Genomic DNA, 18,069 nt, shown 5'->3' with positions numbered 1-18,069 from the left:
ACAACTATCATAATTGATTGTCATAAAATATTGGCATTTTAGATGGCATGGAATGGTGAGTGACAACTGCAACATGTTACATGTTGCCATTTTTGTTGAGGTGAAAGGTGCGCGATCGTACGTTGCCTTTTTCTGTCTAGTGCGATAATAGAATACCATCATGTTTTGTATCATCAAGTTGTTCTTCAGGTTTTTATTTCAAGCCAAGAAAGAAATTTAACTTTTAATAGATTAAAGCAACCCTCAATCTCAAATATAACAACACTCTGGATTGCCGCAAGCATTAAGTAAATGCAAGTATACAAGCAAGCCACACCAGTGATAAATACATAGATGGACTGTATACACATGTTATTAAGCAACAATAGCTTATAGTATGGCGGCCATGGCTATTATGCCAGAAGCCAGAAATCTTTGTGCCACCTGCTGTTGATCACGTAGCCGCCGATGCCGCTGCTCTGCTTTCTCACGGCCAATGTCAGACATTCCGCGTTCTCAATACAATACTCTATCAACTCCTCCTTCTTGCTCCGCAGAAACCTGCACCAATATTTTATGTAGTGATCATCGATTCAAAAATATGGCATTCATTCATATAATTTCCCCACTTTAACAAACTTACCTTCTGAATAAGGAGGGTTTTCTTTGACCCATTATTAGGATAGAAACTTGCAGTTTCTTGGCTTGGGACACGATTGTACTACCCTTTTCTCCTTGCATTACCATAGCTTCCACTTCCACCTGCAGATTTAACAAAACCACAGGGTGGAGTAATTTTATACAGTCATAGCCATAGATAAGTAAAATAAATGAAAACTGTGTTTTTTTAAAACCTCCAATTTTTATTTTTTATTTTTTCTAATTATTTTTTAATTTACGATTTAGATAATAAGCAAGATCATCTCATAATGAAAATTAAAAAGTGTGTTGTTAAAACATTTAACCCATCCAAAAAAAGAATTGAGTTGTTGTTCTTAAACATGACTATGATGCAGCAAGCTTAAGAAAAAAAAAAAAATTGAAGTTAAAGTGATATTGTTACCTCTGGCCTGCGTGCTCTGCAGAGCGCCCGCATGGAGTTGACAAGATCGCATCCCTGGGCGTAGCGGCGCCTGCTGAGGTCCGGTTTGCATTTGGAAGTGGTTCTAGAGGAGTCAAAAACGTGGAGCAACGCGAGCGTATCGACGCAGTTGAGAAGGTAGCAGAGTGCCCATAATGTGGCGATCTTGGCCTCCCGAGAGCCATCCACAAGCACCATCACCTTCTTCCTCGTTATGTCATTGACTCCATTAATGACGGTGAGCTCCAATGAGTCTTCCCAGTCCCACCATTCGCAGTCCCATTCATGGGTGAGGGTAGTCTCTTCTGTTACGCATGATTTGGGAACTCTCTTACTCCAGCTCCTCGAAACACTACTACTGCACGAATCTCTTCTGCTCAGCTGTCTCAGAACCGAGCTGCCCTCCCACATAATTATATTTCCAGTCTCCGCTGCCTGTTACTATCGGGATGGAAGTGGATCGTGTGGATCCAGATTTCGTGCGAACATCCTCTTATACAGTCCGCTGGCTGGGCCACTATTGATAAAGCTGGATTCGAACTCAGACGGAATGGATTGGAGCGGGAGGATTAAAGGAAAGGCATTATCCGTTCGTCTGGTTTCAAAAGTAACAAGAAAGTGCAGATGACTGTCAGGGAAATAATTACATTACATTGCAGCCTGCACAATACAAATATCGTGGGGGGGGATGGGGGAAGTACATACAGGAGCCTCTCCCTTTTGTCCGTCAGATTTCCATCCAACGGTAACTAGAGTATTGTATATTTGTACCGCCTCTGGATCATCGTACAGTTTGGATCAGACGGCGCATGAAATATTTTGTCACTGTGCTACACATCCGACGCCGTTCGGTGGCCTTCTTTTTCGGAATATGCTTTTGTTATTTCTTGTCTTTATTTTGAGTTAAAAAGATATTTCCAGGGCTGCAGGTCTTGACACTTGTAAATTAAACGTTAACTGTCGGCCGCGGTGGTGGCAGAGGTTACTTTGCCGACGATCTTTTCGGATTCTTTTGGCTCTCAATTGTGGCCTTGTTCGAATCACGGGAAAAGTAAGCCGTATTTGAGATTTGGGTCGCTTTCTAATGCTTGTTACTAAAGTTCACTGAATAAATTGTCTACAGCAGGACCGACTGGAGCTTCACCATTCACTAACAACGTTCTAATCCCAGGGTCCTCGTGCTCAAGTTTCCTTGACAGCATGTTTTTACAACACATATTTTCCAAGTTTGTAAACTTAAATAGTTTAATTTCCGTTGTTGTTTGTAAGGTTATATGAAAATGTTATGTTAAATTTAGAAAGACTCGCAAGTGGTTGGAAGAAAGGAAGTGTAATGTGATTCATGTCTTTATTTTCTAAATTTTAATTTAATTTTTTAATCGAAAAATTATTTATAATATAAAATTTTATTTGTGTTTGCATCCAATATATTAATTATTACAAAATTAATTCATTAAATTTTTTTAATTATTTTTTTTTTATTTTCAATAAGAATATATACTTTTTTTTTATTATTTCAACATTTCTTGATTGGACACCGGTGCTGTTGCGCTGCGCGCGCTCCTGAACTGCGCACCCCTGACCACAGATCTTCTTCGACCTGGGCCTCGGCCCAGCCATGGGCCCTTCGGATCCGTCCCACGAGGATCCTGATCTGCAAAGAGCGTTCTCTGAACTGGTGAAGTCCCTCCCCCCGCAACGACCCAGACCTGTTACCACGAAATTTGTCAAGAAACTCGATGTGCTGCAGGAAGTTCAACTGCCGCCAACTATTCCTCGTATGGCAGCCCTTTCCCTTGCCGAGAAAGGATTAATCGGGCAGTTTACAGGGCTTTGGCCATCGCCTAGAACAGTTCAAAGGTGGGTCGAGCAAAATTGGTCAGACAAGATCCAAGGGAAAATATCCATCAGATTTTGTGGCAAAGGGTATTACACATTTCATTTTGAATCAAAGGAGGACAAAGATCTGATATTCAGGAACAGGCCATACTTCATGGACTCAAGGGGACTCTATCTCAACAAATGGACCCCTAATTTCGACCCAGAACTGGATATCCCAAGTGCCGTTCCAGTCTGGGTTCGCCTACCTCACCTTCCTCTGCACTGCTGGGGGGATGATTCAGTCAAGGCAATAGGGAATGTTGTTGGCAAGTACATCGATCGCAGTGAGCCCAAGGACAACATGCAAGCATGCGCAAGGATCTGTGTTGAAGTGGATCTAGGTCGAGGATTGCCGGAAGCGATAAAGCTGAAAGTGGATGATTGGAGCCATATCCAGCAGCTGGACTACGAACAGATTCCTTTTAAATGCAAGGTATGTCATGAATACGGGCATTTCGCTAACAGATGCACAAAAATTGTTAATGTAGACAATGAAGAGCAGGAAGGCCACTGGGAAACAGTCAAAAAGAAGAAACCATCCCCTCCCTCCAAGCCCTCTTTGGACCCTGAAATTCCTGGACCATCCAATCCGCGCCCTTCCTCCTCTTCCCCTTTACCCTCAGATCTTCAACCCCCGGAACCGCCCCTTCCTCCCTCTACCAATCCCTTCGCTATCCTCTCTGAGGTAGAATCTGCCCCAGACTACCCCTCCTCTAAACCCCCAATCTCTCAGCAACCTCCTTCCTTCTCCTCTCAGCCCCCTCCCGATCCTCTTTCATCCAGAATCACCAGAAGCTCTTCTAAGGAACATGGAGCAGCTAGTGATGTTTCGAAAAAACAGGGACCGGGCAGAAAATCAGCCAGGCAACAGAGGGATGAGAGTGCCCAAAAAGATATTGCTATGGGCATGCAAACCCCAATAGAATCCTTCATTCTTAGGCATCAGGAAAAATAAACAAGCAGCAAAGGCCAAGAGAGGCGAGCACCTCTCCATACGCCCAATGTCTCATGATGAAAGTTCTTTCTTGGAACAGCAGGGGTTTAGGGCACCCCTCCAAGCTAGCTGCCCTCAGAGATCTAATTCATAATGAAAAACCTGAAATCATGCTAATACAGGAAACAAAACAAGATCAGCACGAGATGAAAAGAATAATAAGCCAGCAGAGGCAGTTTTTTGGAAGCATTAGTGAAGCAAGAGGAGCTTCCGGAGGCATTGTAACCATATGGGACAACAACAAATGGGTTTGCAGTTCTACCAACATTCATCAGAACTGGATCAAAACCACCCTTGATAGCAGAACAGGCAGTCAAACAGTAACCATTTACAACGTTTATGCTCCCAACCATTACAGAGAAAAAGAAATCTGTTGGGACGATCTGAAGGCAAGCATAGAAGGGGAACAAAACACCAATCTCATAGTTGCAGGAGACTTCAATCTGATCCTTCACGCTAATGAAAAAAGAGGAGGCACCTTCACTCCTGATCCTTCCAGAGGCCGGCTAGAAACCATCATCCAGGAGCATGATTTAGTTGATGTTATCCCCAAAAATCGCAGATACACCTGGAGCAATCGAAGGATCGGGGTTGGTAACATAATGGAACGATTAGATAGATTTCTTATCAATATAGCTTTCCTCTCCTCTTTCTCAGCGGGTTACTCTAATATTCTCAACACATCGGCCTCTGATCATTACCCTATTACGTTGACTCTACAAAATCACTGCCCTCTTGGTCCCATCCCCTTCAAATACAGCCCCCTTTGGAACCGGATACCAGCAGCTAGAGAAGTGATACAAACGACATGGATCCAACATGTCGAAGGCTCACCAAGCTTTATTTGGGAATCAAAGCTTAAAAGAGTCAAGCAGGCACTAAAAGATTGGGCTAGGGACAGTTATCAGGAACCTGAAGAGAACAAAAAGAAAGTCAAACGAGAGCTAGAAGATGTTCAGCAAAAAATAGAAGCACAAGGACTATCCCAGCATAACAAAGATCAAGAAGGCAACTTATATGCACAGCTAAGCCAAATTAACAGGGAGGAAGAGATAAAATGGCGCCTGAAATCTAGGCAGCTTTGGCTACAAGCAGGAGATAAAAATACAACATACTTCCACAATCAAGCTACTGTTAGAAAGCTCAGGAACACAGTAAGCATAATCTCGGACAATGAAGGAAACCGATACAGCACTCAGGAAACTATAAAGGAAGCTGCCACCAAGCACTATAGGGATCTGCTAACTGAAAGTAAAGAGGAGGAAGACTATTCAGATTTGCTCCAGCATCTGCCCAAAGGGGTTACCCAAGAAATGAATAACAAGCTCAGCAAAGATATAGAGGAAGAGGAGGTCAAGGCAGCCATTTGGAGCTTGCATCCTGACAAGGCCCCAGGCCCGGATGGATTCCCCATCTGCTTCTTCAGGGAATATTGGTCAATGATAAAAAAAGACCTGATAAAGATGATCCGTTGGGTGATGAAAAAAGGAAAGATAGGAGGATTCACTAACTCCACTTATCTTGCTCTCATACCTAAAGAAAACCGCCCTTCCTCCTTCTCTAGATTCCGACCCATTTCTTTATGTAACTCGTCTTATAAAATTGTTTCCAAAATCTTAGCAACCAGACTCAAACCTCTTCTTCCCTCTTTGATTTCTGAAAATCAAGGAGGCTTCCTCCCCAACAGGCATATCACTGACTCCATTCTTCTTGTCCAAGAAGCCATCCACTCAAGCTTAACCAGGAAGGAAAAAGGATTTGTCTTAAAACTGGATCTTGCAAATGCCTTCGACAGAGTGAGACACTCCTTCCTTTTTGTTGTCCTATACAAAATGGGATTTGAGCCATCCTTCATCACCATGATTGCAGCCTGCATTTCTGGGCCCTGGATATCCCCCCTGATCAATGGGAGGCCCTGTGAAGCTTTCCAATCTTCTCGGGGGCTAAGACAGGGCTGCCCCCTATCACCTTACTTGTTCATCCTCATGGCCGAATCCTTCAGCCAAGCCTTAGATTACAATCGCAGAGTAGGGCTCATTACTGGAGTCAAATTTGGGAATGGAGCAAAGAATATTAACCATTCTCAGTTCGCTGACGACACCTTGCTAATTGGGGGAGCATCCACCACAATAGCAAGGCGATTCAAGAAACTCCTGGACCAATTCATGGAGTACTCCGGAGGCAAAGTCAATCAGCTCAAAAGCTGCATCTATGGATGGAACACTGCAAATCATGTTATACACAGCATTGCAAGCATATTTGGAGTCACATGCAACCTGGAATGGACCCATTTTTCCTATTTAGGTATGCCTGTAAGCATGGGGCCCTTGAAGGCCGAAACCTGGAATGGAATCCTTGACAAGATTAAGAGGAAAGTGCAGCAATGGGGTACAATGTGGCTGAATCCAGCAGGCAGACTAATTCTCCTTAAATCAGGTATTGCTTCACTTCCTATCTATCGCTTTTCTTTATATCAAGCTCCAGCTATTTTTCATCATAAAATGGAAGTTGCTCTTAGACATTTCCTCTGGCAAGGGGGGAAAACTGATAAGAATAAGTTCAACTTAGTTAGCTGGAAAAATGTAATCCAAACCCAAGACAGAGGCAGACTTGGCATCAGATCACCAAAGCTCCTAAATCTGGCCTTTGGCGCAAAAATTATATGGAGATTGATCACAGGACCTACAGTGTGGTGGAAAAAGGTATTGGAGGTAAAATACTTGAGCTGTCCAAGGCAGCAACTTTTAGACTCCAACATTCCTAACAGAGAATCTACAAAAATCTGGAAACTTTGCAAGAAGGCTCTTCCACTTATGCATCAAAACATCTCAAAAGTCCCTGGCGGGGGAACCAACATTAATTTTGGAACAGACAAAATTCTGGGGCAGCAACCTCTGGGCATGAATGCAGAGGCAACTCCTGTTATAAATTGGCTTAACAATAAAGGATTCTTCCATTTGTCTCAAATCTCAAGATGGGACTCCCTCTCCCATGCTTGGATTGGCTGGAATTTTCCGGAGCTTCCCAATGCATTAGAATCCAGTATCAACTCTCTGAAGATGCTCCTTCACAGCAAGGCTCCCATTCAAGAAGGTGAAATGGATGGGTTTCGATGGGATGCATCTGGAACAAATTATACAGTTAAAGCCGGTCATCAATACCTCTGTAATAGCATATATCAAATAGGCCTTTGGAATCATTGGAAAATAGTATGGAGAGCAGAGGCTCCTCCAAAAATAAAATTCTTCATCTGGCTCCTACTGAAAGGTAAAACTCTAACAGCTGAAAATCTAAGAAGAAGAGGTATTATTGGTCCATCCAGATGTCTGAACTGTTGCAATTCAGAGGAAACGATGCACCACTTATTCATAGAGTGTCCTGTTGCTGTTGGCTGTTGGGGGAAAATGGCTTTAATTGGAAATATAAATTGGGAACCCCAGCCCACTATAGCCGAGACAATATATAAATGGAGGAAAGATTGCCCCTGGAAAGAAAAAAGAAGTAGTCTGGTGAAGAGAGTATGGAACACCCTCCCACTCACTCTACTCTGGCGCATCTGGCTAGCTCGAAACCATAAAGTCTTCCAGGATAAAGGCTCAAGCATTCGTAAAATATGCTTCAAAGCTAAAACACTTGCACTGGAAACAATCTCAAGTAACACCACCGGCAAGATAGATGCAACAAACTACAGCATAGAGGAGCGAAATTTAATCAGTTACATCCTGGAGAACAATCCCAATGCTCAGGAAACCCGCAGGAGGGAGACTCAGGCAAAAGGAGAAGTCAGTACATGGAAACTGAGACTAAAAGAAGAGAAATTTGCTAATTGGATATACAACTGTAACATCTTCCACTTATTTTTCGATGGGGCATCCAAGTCAAATCCGGGTCTGGCCGGAGCAGGAGGGCTGATTTGTAACGCCAATGGAGAATGTATTCTCCATTACGAATGGGGTCTCGGGAAGAACTCTAACAACAGAGCCGAAGCATTAGCTCTGTTCCAGGGCCTCACCCAGTTAAGTAAGCTAGGAATAAAAAAGGCGAAGGTTTTTGGGGACTCTTCAGTCATTATTCGTCTCATGGTGCATCAGCAAAATACACCAAATATCCTCCTTCAGCAAATTAATAAACGCAATCAGATCCTCCATCAGGCAATGGAAGATATCAAATACTACCATATTCTCCGTAACCTGAATAAAAAAGCAGATGAGCGTGCCAACAAAGCATGCGAAAGACCCATCGGCATTCTGAGCTGTAACTCCAGCGAGTCCTTCCAACCTCTGCCATGACTCAATCACATCTCCTCAGCAGCAAGCATTGCATCACTGACAGAATCACTGCGATGAATCATGCGATCTGGGTCGACAGCAGAACAGGTTATGGTATGAAGATTTTGAAGAGATATGAAATTCGTGAAACGATCAAGAGCATTGAAAGCCCCAATACCCCAGCCGGTATACGTCCTCTCAGACCCGATCCTCGAGCTTTGCAGGATACGCTCCAGTCCTTACTGCAGATATGCCATACCTCCAACGCGATAAGCATGAACCTCTCCCGCCTCCGATCAACGCACTCTCCCCTATTTATTGTGCCCCAAATCGCCCTCTCCATCACACTGTGCTTTGTTACCTCTCCGAGCATCAGTTCTGTAAAGTCCTCTCTGTCTCGTCTTCCTTATCGATTTGTTGCGTTTCCCTCAGAAGCTATCCCAACTCCCCCCGCGCCTATCAGAACCTCTGGATAGCCCCTCTCTGCTCCTGTTTGACCACCATCGTCTCCAAGCAAGCCCGTGCTCCCCTGTTTTTTGTTTTTCTATTTGCTGCAGGGATTCTGGATAGCAACAACACTGAAGAAAGCATGGCTCGCTCCAAGGATTGCTTCCATTGTGCGGACCTGCAAGCGGAACTGGAGGAAGTAAGGGCGCAACAGCGCACCTTGGAGAATCAGGTCAGGAATCTGGAGACCAGAATGGAGGATCAATACCGCACCATCAATGAGAAATACAGAGCAGAGATAGATCTCTTTCTGCACAGGGTAGCCTCTCTCCACGAGCAATTCAGAAATATGTCGAACCGTTGTAGCCATGCTGAGGAATCCATAGCAATACTACAGTACATGATGGACAAAAAGAACAAGGCAGCAGCTAGTTCCTCCAGTGCAAAGCAGATAGAACCAGACCCAAATCCGGAAGAGTCCACGGCAAGGCAGATAAGCCACATAGAAATAGATTAAAGATGTTATGCAGTTGTAAATTTTGGTCATTACAATATGTTAGAATCTATAGCAGCTCAGGAAGCTTTAGAGGAAAAACCAGCAGAACAAGGATCAAGGAAAGATCCCATTTTGTAATTCCTTTGATCCAAATCACCAAGAACATATTGTACTCAAGGAGAACTGACTCCTCTTTTTTTCAGCCTTTAATATAGCAACCGAATTTGTCAAAAGAAAAGAATATATAATTTTTTTGAGAAGAATATATTTAAGTAATAAAAAGAGGGATTTTGTAATTTACAAAATTGTCTCAACAAGATACAAAATTTACACACATAATTGTATAAGGGAATTTTTTTAAATAAACTTCATCCACTGCTAAAGAATTAGATCAGCCTGAATTGACTATTAATATTAAGTTCACCTATCTTCAATGTATATTTGTCTACTTCTTGTTGAAGTCTCTTATGTGAAGGAAATTTACTTTGCATGGATATGTTCAAAAATTTTCTTGATTTTTTTCATGACGTTTTCCATAGATTTCTCTTTTGGGAAGGAGCCTTTAACCATATGATACCGGATTATGAGAAAATCTCCCATAACCTTAAGTGTGTCCATTATGTTCTTTGGCTAACAAAAATCCTTAGTATAGACCATATATTTTTGCTTGACTATTTGTCATGTAACCAAGACCCCGTGAGTACTTGAGCCCTTTGTTCTCTTCCAAGCCATAAAATACCCCTCCCCTCTTACCCCTACCCCCCTCTTACCCCTACTTTTATTTTTAATTAAAATATTTTTTGGAAACACGTTGACCTAAATCTTCCGATATGATTTCTTCCGAAAATATTTCTAATATTCAAAATATTTTTTATAAAAATTTTAAAATAAAATAATTTATTATTATTTCTTTTATTGATTTATTATCTCTTGTTATTTTTTTATTTTGTGTTTTTATTAATATTCTTATTTCTTATATTAGTTTGTTTTTTTTTTGGGTTTTGTTTATTGTTTTACATTATTAATAAATGATAACTTCGACACGAAATAGTAGAAATTTAGGCAACGTGTACACTCCGAACTTCTTGTTGTTGTGTTGGGTTGAACAAAATTTAATTTGCAATGGGTTCACAATTTAAGTTACAATGTGTTGAGATATTACATTATGATAGGTTGTTTTGCAGGTTAGTAAATGTACTTCATATAGATATATCGATTTTCGTAGATATATTGATTTTACTGGTATTTCTAACATCTAAAGTAACTTGTAGATATATTGATCTTCGTAGATATATTGATTTTATTGGTATTTCTAATATCTAAAGTAATTTGACTTAAATTATAAGTTGATGTCTTAAAGTTATATGTTTTTTTATCATTGAAATATAGGAAATTCATATGTTTTATTTTTATTTAATAAAGAATATAAATTGAATAACTAATTATATAATAATTTATTTTAGGTACGTGTTATTTTTTTATATATATCATAATTATTATAAAGATACTTGGTTTATATAGTTAAAGGGTTTTTTTTATGTTTTCGATCATATATTGCAGTTTTTCAATATATTCTCGCATGCGAGATGATTTTGGATGGTTAAGGGGAAGCATAGTTTTCAAAATTTGTTGGTTTGAACCGGAAATCGATCAAACCAGCAGGTTTATTAGCCCTCATCATCAAACTGGTTGAAAAAACTAGTTTTATGAGTGGCGCACCAATTTTTTTGTCTAACCAGCCATAAACTGGTTGATTTATGAAGCAACCGACCGGTCTGTTTATTGCCAAGCCAGCTACGGACCACACAAAATGCAGTTTTGTGAGTTTTGATGTCGTTTTGAGGGAAATCTGGGATTGTTTCCCTCTAAACACAACACCTCTAAGAAAAGCATACTTCCCCTATCATTTGCCTCACACATATCAACCTTAGCAACACTAGCAATCAATGGTAATGTTAAATTCTTAAAGTAAAAGTGACATTTTCTTTATTTTTCATTTTCATCGTTTTACTTAAATTTTTAACATTACCATGAAATGACTTGAGATGTTTGAGAGTGGTTTCGACCTCATTGAATTTCATACAGAGAAACTAGAATTTTAGTGTTCACCCAAAATTCAACAGACTTAATGGTGTTCAGGATTTCATGGTTTGGGGGTTTGTAATGTTTCCATTTGATTCTATGATGCATGAGCCTATGAGATTGGTGTCTGATCAAGAGCATGAAGCCCTTTAAGAACCTTGATGTTGCTGCCATTGATTTTTGAACTTTGTTGATGTTGATGGTAATGTTTGTTTAATTCCTCGACCATGGCCTTAACAAGAATATACCCTTAACTCAAAGGAAAATAATTGGTCAGGGATGCTCATGTAGGAGCATTCGGACTTAGCCAGCAATGTGATTGTATGTTCACATGTTGTGGCTAACAAGAGATGAATTTCATTGACCTGAGTGGTCAAAATCAATTCTTAGTAGAGAGGGTTAGATCTCTCGAAAATTATCTTTACTCCAATTATTGCAGTAATTAGAATATTGTATTATTTTTAGAATAGGAGATAAGTTGTTAGTATAGGTGTGTATCAGAGCTTGAGAATAGGGATTTAATGGTTGAGTTGATAAAAATAGAGATTGAGTTGTCAATGCAGTTAGGATAGGATTTGATTCATAAAAGAGGAAAGAATGTAATGACAGAGAGATTAGATGATCGAGAATAGAGTAAGTAAGCGAGAGGTGTGTGAGAGATAGGGTTGGAGAGTGAACAGAGGTTAGACAAACTGTTGTAATCGAGCCAAGAGGGCCAAGACTCTGGAAATTCTATTTTATTGAATAAATGATTAAGTGTGGTGTTGCGTGTTAATCCTAGTGTAGAAATTCATTTGTATCTGTGTATCGACGTTCTGGACCCTAATCGGGTATTTTTCTCTGTTTAAACATTTTATTTATAAATCACAGTCAATTAGTATTAAGAGTTAATATTGAGCTTAAGCGCTAAATCTTTCCTTAAGCATCTTTCTTAAAAGTATGAATTAAGCACGTGGGTAGTATTCAATAAGTGGGAAGTGGTATCTCGCACACCCTAAAAGTGGTAAATTGTATTTCTAAAATTCACACGATTAGCCTAAGTGGGTGACACGTAGCACGAGAAAACTACTTTTCTCAGTGCTCTTGACTTGATATAGGTCGTGCAAGATTTCACGTGAGATTGTGTGATAGCCATTGGATCAAGTGGGATTGATCAACGGTGGAGATCGGCTGATCTAGTTGGCGAGCAGGTGACGTGATATCTGTTAGATCAGAAGGAATGAAATCAACAGCGCAGATTGAAGCGCCTAACAAAGGGAAAAGTCAAAGAAGGACCAACAGTGATTGGTCAAGTAAGCGGGACCCTCAGGAAAAATCCACGTACAAGATCCGTCAATGTGCAGTTGATTGGTTACAAAGTTAACCAATAGTCTAATTCTAGACTACCACCCCATTTTCGTCAACCTCCTACATTTGATGCTAATATTTTTCTACCACATTATAAGGTTGAGGAGATGAACCCTTCACTCAAACTAAAATCACTAGTTAAGCATGTTAAACTTTTTCAATTTCTATCATATTATAAGGTTGAGCAATCCAAGTCTAAAGACTTGGAGCAAGATGATGTTTATGTATCTCTTGTTGATGATCCCATTTTTAGTAGCGTTAAGTCAATGATGAGTTTCATGAGTAATCATGTTGATCAATGATTTGTAGTTTTGATGGATGTTTCTATTTCTACTACTACCACTACTACTAAGGTTGCAAAGGATTTTTAGGAGTCCTCAAACACTCAACCAGATTATTTATGTAGCTCATGTTAATGATCCCTTGTCTAGTAGTGGTGATGAGTTTGATCATGATGAAGAATGATCATGTTGATCATTGATATGTAGACTTGTAGTAGGCCAGTGACCCCATAGCTTATAACATTGTTTCTGGACTCTAGATATCATTTAGAGCGTCATTGATTATTTATTTTGTTGTTGATATGAATTGCATTCGGTGCCAAATTGATATATTCACCTTTACCTGGTATATAAATGAGCAAACTTTGCATATTTTATCTCTATTGGTTTGGAATCATGGTTTTAAATCTTAAAAATAGTTTTTTCGTTAAAAACTAATTATTTCATGCGTTTTTTTAAAGATCGGTTCATCAAGATTTGACCAATCCCGGTTTGACTGGTTTCGGTTTGAAACTTGGTTTGATAGGTGGATCGGTCTCATCACCGGTTTCAATTTTTAAAACCATGGGTGGAATTACACCTCCCTATGGAAAGTTCATTGGATATTTATTGCAAGTAATCACATCTAGGTGTGGCTCTTTGCATGCATGGACAAGGGTGGTAAAATGGGGAGGTGGTGTTATTTTATAGACTTGCCTTGGCTCTAGGTTAGTAGTCTACCATCCTACAACTGCCATTATCTTCACTCATGTTTGATCGTCATGCCGTTGGTTATTTCAGTTTTAATGCATCCGGTGGTTGGCCCAACACTTGGTGTATTTTGGTTCATGAGACGTTGGTGGATTGGCTTTTCTCTATTCTTGACATTGGGTTCTCATCTCCCGACTACAATGGTATGGTCCCTCTGGGGGCACAGGTGGCCAACTTGATTTATGTTAATGGATTAGCTCTCCAATCGAATCTTCTATCTCTTCTCTATTTTTCATTTGGTTTAGCCTACCAGTATGTGTGCATTCGTCTCATGGTGGCACTCATGGGGTCGATTTTGGAAAATTTTGGTGCATAGGACAATTCATATTGCCTCCCCTGTCTCTTACATGGCAATTGCAGCCTCTTCTTAACTGTTTAATCCACATAAAGAGCGGAGGACGTGTTCTAGAGATGACGAGCTTGATAAAGAATTGGGTGGTTCATATAGCAGGAACATGGGTCTCAAGAGGTTGCCTACCAAACTCTTGGTCTTTGGGTGCAGAGTTCATTGGTCAGCTGGTTCTTATAAACCGACATGTGTGGTATTGGTTGGCTACAAGAGGGAAGCACACAACCTATGGCTCCATTCAAGAAGCATGGAAAGACTCCAAGCAACTCCTGGTCTGGGTAATTTGTAGTCTTCTTTGGCTTAACATGTTAAGCACTACTATAAACTAGTTTTTATGTCTTTAAGAAAATGGTAGTTTTTTATTTTTTCCATGATGACTAGCCATAACACAACCCTTATGCCTCTGTATTCTAGAGGTTGTTGGACAATCTTGGAAGGATATTTTGTCTATCTTATACACAAATTAGGCAAAGACAATGTAATCTCAAGATACTAAACTTGTGCTACTGGTGGTTTCCCACTGGGCAAATGAGTAGCACAAATTTATCTTCTATGTAATGTCTTATTCAATTAATGCAAAGTCAAACCTTAAATAATACATACATACACATATATATATATATATATATATATATATATATATATATATATAACTATAACTTTATTAGTAAGAATATTAGGTATAAAAAAATGACAATCCTTTAACTTACCCTGATTGCAAGTTAAGGTATATAAATATGTACAAACCTTTAATTTATCTCGATTGCAAGCAAAGTGAATTCAAAGAAAATGACACAATGGCTTCCAAATTATTAATGTTTTATGATGTTTTTAATTAAAATTAACTAAATACATATATTTTTTTCCTATATTATAATCAAATTTATTATTTATTTAGAAGATATTTTATTTTTATTTCCACACACACACATATATATATCAACTCCAAATTAAATAGAAAAAAAATTACACCTCTCTCATACTAAACTACAAAATAGAACATTTAACACAATCATACCCAATCTAGATACATCTTAACACTTTGATCTACCAAGCACGAAAGGAGTTCAAATTTCTTTTCATTTTTAAAGAGGTTTGCATATCAAGATATTTGATCCCTCTCTGTGCTTGGTAGATCCAGAGTTAAGATGGATCTAGGCTAGTTTAATTCCCCTTTATAAATAGACTATATTCCACATGAATACCATGGGACAATACCATGAGCCAATTTGATTATTATTATTATTATTATTATTTTTAATGTATTTTGACTTAGTTAAAATGTTAAACATTACATTACAACATCTTTACCATATAATTTGGAAAGTATCTCTCAACAGAATTATAAATATGTTATTAAAAAAATACAATAATTCTAAAAACCAAATATAAGCATTTCTAAATTTCTAAATTTCATCGATAGGAATAGTGGTGAAGGCTTGTAACAACTTTGTTAACCTTTAAATATGGAGAAAGTGAAAAAGAAACGACATTAAAGCTCTCATAAAATATTCATGCTTACACACTTCTTCCTCCTTTTCTTTTTTCTAAATTTGTGCATATTATGCTCTGTGGATCCATACCACGCCAATATTATATTAAATTATTAAGTTATAATTTTACCCTTAATTCTCCATGACAATACTAGATTTATCTTAACAACATCATTCAAATAATTTATTATTATTATTTATTTTAAATATATTTTTAATTTCTTTTCCTTTAAAAATATTCATAATTCAACTTATATATATAAGAAATGCTTCATCATTAAACTTATAAATAGTAGATATATGTTAACATCATGGTTTCATATATATAATTTATTTAGAGTGTATTTTAAATGATATATTGTATGTATTGTTTTATTTTTAAATGATATATTAAGTTATTATTATTATTTATTTAAAATGTAGTGTTTTAACTTATTTTGTCTTCAGAATAAAAAAGAATTTAGGTTTGCTTTAGGTTCTGGTTACACTTCCAACCATATTGTTGAAATCTATATCTTATATTAGGGTTGAGGCAAATTATGAATCTGGTAATTCGCGAGATGGTTTTTTTAGTGGTTCCTTCAAAATAATTCATCATTTATTTCAGGATTCCTTCCCTTAGATACAAGGTTAAGACATATTTTCAAGTGGATTTGTCAGTTGTGTCAGTCTATCCCTAAGAAGAAATAAATTGTGAATCTGGTAATTCATGAGGTGGTTTTTTTTAGTGATTCCTTCAAAATAATTCGTCATTTATTTCAGGATTTCTTCCCTTATATACAAGGTTAAGACAGATATTCAAGTGGATTTGTCAGTTGTGTCAGTCTATCCCCAAGAAGAAATGTCTCCATGTTCTCAGATCTAACAACTCCAAGACTAATCACATGGCTAATTTGGATCAAGGCTAAATCAAGGTGAACTTTAGTGGCAAGGGAAAAGGGGTTATATCCCCCTTCCTTAATGGTTAATCAGGAGACTCAGAAATCAATGTGGAGGAATAAGTCTTCATGGTTTAATGTAATATTGTGATGCTTTGCAAATTTTGGCTTTTGTTATGTTAGTATTTGCAAATGTACATCTGGAATACTATAGATTTGTAGTAGGAGCATTCCTATTATATTTATCAATACAAATATAATTGATATGTAAATTCATAGTATAAGCATTACTATTATATTCATCAATACGAATAGAATTGACGTGTGAACAAAATATTAATGCTATAGACATATAAATTTCACTATCAAAACAGTCCATGACCTCTCATACAATAACATAAGTATGCTTGAGCTTTAGGTCACACTTCCAACAACATTGCTAAAGTATATCCCTTATATTAGGGTTTGAGGCAAATTGTGAATCTAAGAATTCAGGAGATGATTGTTTTTGTGATTCCTTAAACATAATTCATCATTTATTTCAGGGTCTCTCCCCTCAGATACAAAGTTAGTTAGATTTTCAAGTGGATTTATCAGTAGTATCAGTCTATCCATGTTCTCAAATAAAACAACTCCAAGATTAATCACATGGCTAATTTGAGGTCAAGACTAAATCAAGGTGAACTTTGGTGGCAGGGCCAAAAGGGGTATGTCCCCCTTCTTTAATGGTTGATTAGGAGACTCTGAAATCAATGTGGAGGAATAATTCCTCATGGTTTAATGTAACATTTCGATGCTTTGTAAATTTTGGTTTTTGTTTGGTTAGTATTGGTTAATGTACGCAGTGGAAGAGTACATATAGTGTAGTATTTTTTTCAAAGCTTCAAGCTCAAAATTTTGTAGAGGGTCCTTGATATATACCCCATCCCTACCATGTTCATTGGTTTCAACTTGCTTATGTAAATCATGTATCTAAATTGAGTTTTAGCTCAGTGTCTTTTAATTGTGTGGAGAGGTGCTCTCCAACCCAATATGGTAGAGATATATGTAATGTTTAAAATTTTGACTATGTCAAATTAGATAATATTAAAAATTAAATTAAATTAAATTAAATTAAATTAAAAAGATTATCTAATGTAAATATTTTCACTGGGTCAAAATAAAAATAATCCTATTAAAATACAAATAAAAATAGCCCATGGTATTGACCCACGGTATTCATGTGGAATATAGCTTATTTAAAGGTGATCAAATCTCTGTTCACTCTAAAAGAGGTTTGCATATCAAGGGATATGATCCTTCTCAGCGCTTGGTAGATTTAAGACGGATCTAGGTTGGTTTAATAATTATTCTCTGTTATTGTTTTAAAAAGAAAGGAGCAATGTTCAAAGGACTTACAGGATCATGAAGAAGACCTTCAACAAGAATCTTTTGCACTTAAAAGGTTAGTATTTTTTTATTTTTTTTTAGAAAGAAATTTGTATAAAATGGGTAAATTATATTGGTTTTTTGATATTTTTGTGAAAAAATCAAACAATTTTTTTGGCATAGCCTTAACTAATAAATGAAATGGATTTTTGGTCGTAATCTGGTAATGTAATTACTATTGAGCTTATCATTTCTTCTTGTTCAAAATACACTTTTGAATGCATAAATGGATTCAACACCCTGAAAGACCCCAAGCCACTAGATTTGGTTTTGAACAAAATTGACTAGAAAAAATGCCTAGAAAAAGGCCAGATC

General features: G+C 37.9%; 1 protein-coding gene across 1 annotated transcript; it reads right to left on the bottom strand.

Annotated features, from left to right (window-relative positions):
* Positions 1–211: 211 nt before the first annotated feature.
* LOC149191959 (uncharacterized) lies at positions 212–1,704 on the bottom strand. The gene is made up of 3 exons (XM_089406286.1): positions 1,043–1,704; positions 623–741; positions 212–540 (listed from the first exon to the last, which is right to left on the bottom strand). Exons 1-3 carry the CDS (start codon positions 1,469–1,471, stop codon positions 393–395), a joined length of 696 nt encoding a protein of 231 aa, XP_089262412.1. The 5' UTR covers positions 1,472–1,704; the 3' UTR covers positions 212–392.
* Positions 1,705–18,069: the final 16,365 nt, after the last annotated feature.

This window comes from Pinus tabuliformis, chromosome 2_2 (genome assembly GCF_031772625.1).
Source record: "Pinus tabuliformis cultivar Carrire ecotype Pingquan chromosome 2_2, CPIR1, whole genome shotgun sequence".
In the NCBI taxonomy this organism is placed as follows: domain Eukaryota; kingdom Viridiplantae; phylum Streptophyta; class Pinopsida; order Pinales; family Pinaceae; genus Pinus; species Pinus tabuliformis.
The sequence above is the reverse complement of the archived record's forward strand: the minus strand, read 5'-3'. Positions and strand labels throughout refer to the sequence as shown.

Bases quoted from the DNA above. Each gene is read 5' to 3' on its own strand.
- LOC149191959 (XM_089406286.1), bottom strand. From the start codon at position 1,471: ATGTGGGAGGGCAGCTCGGTTCTGAGACAGCTGAGCAGAAGAGATTCG. The intron at 742-1,042 runs GTAACAATATCA...TTAAATCTGCAG, and splicing joins GCAGAGCACGCAGGCCAGAG to GTGGAAGTGGAAGCTATGGT. The intron at 541-622 runs GTAAGTTTGTTA...ATATTGGTGCAG, and splicing joins AAACCCTCCTTATTCAGAAG to GTTTCTGCGGAGCAAGAAGG.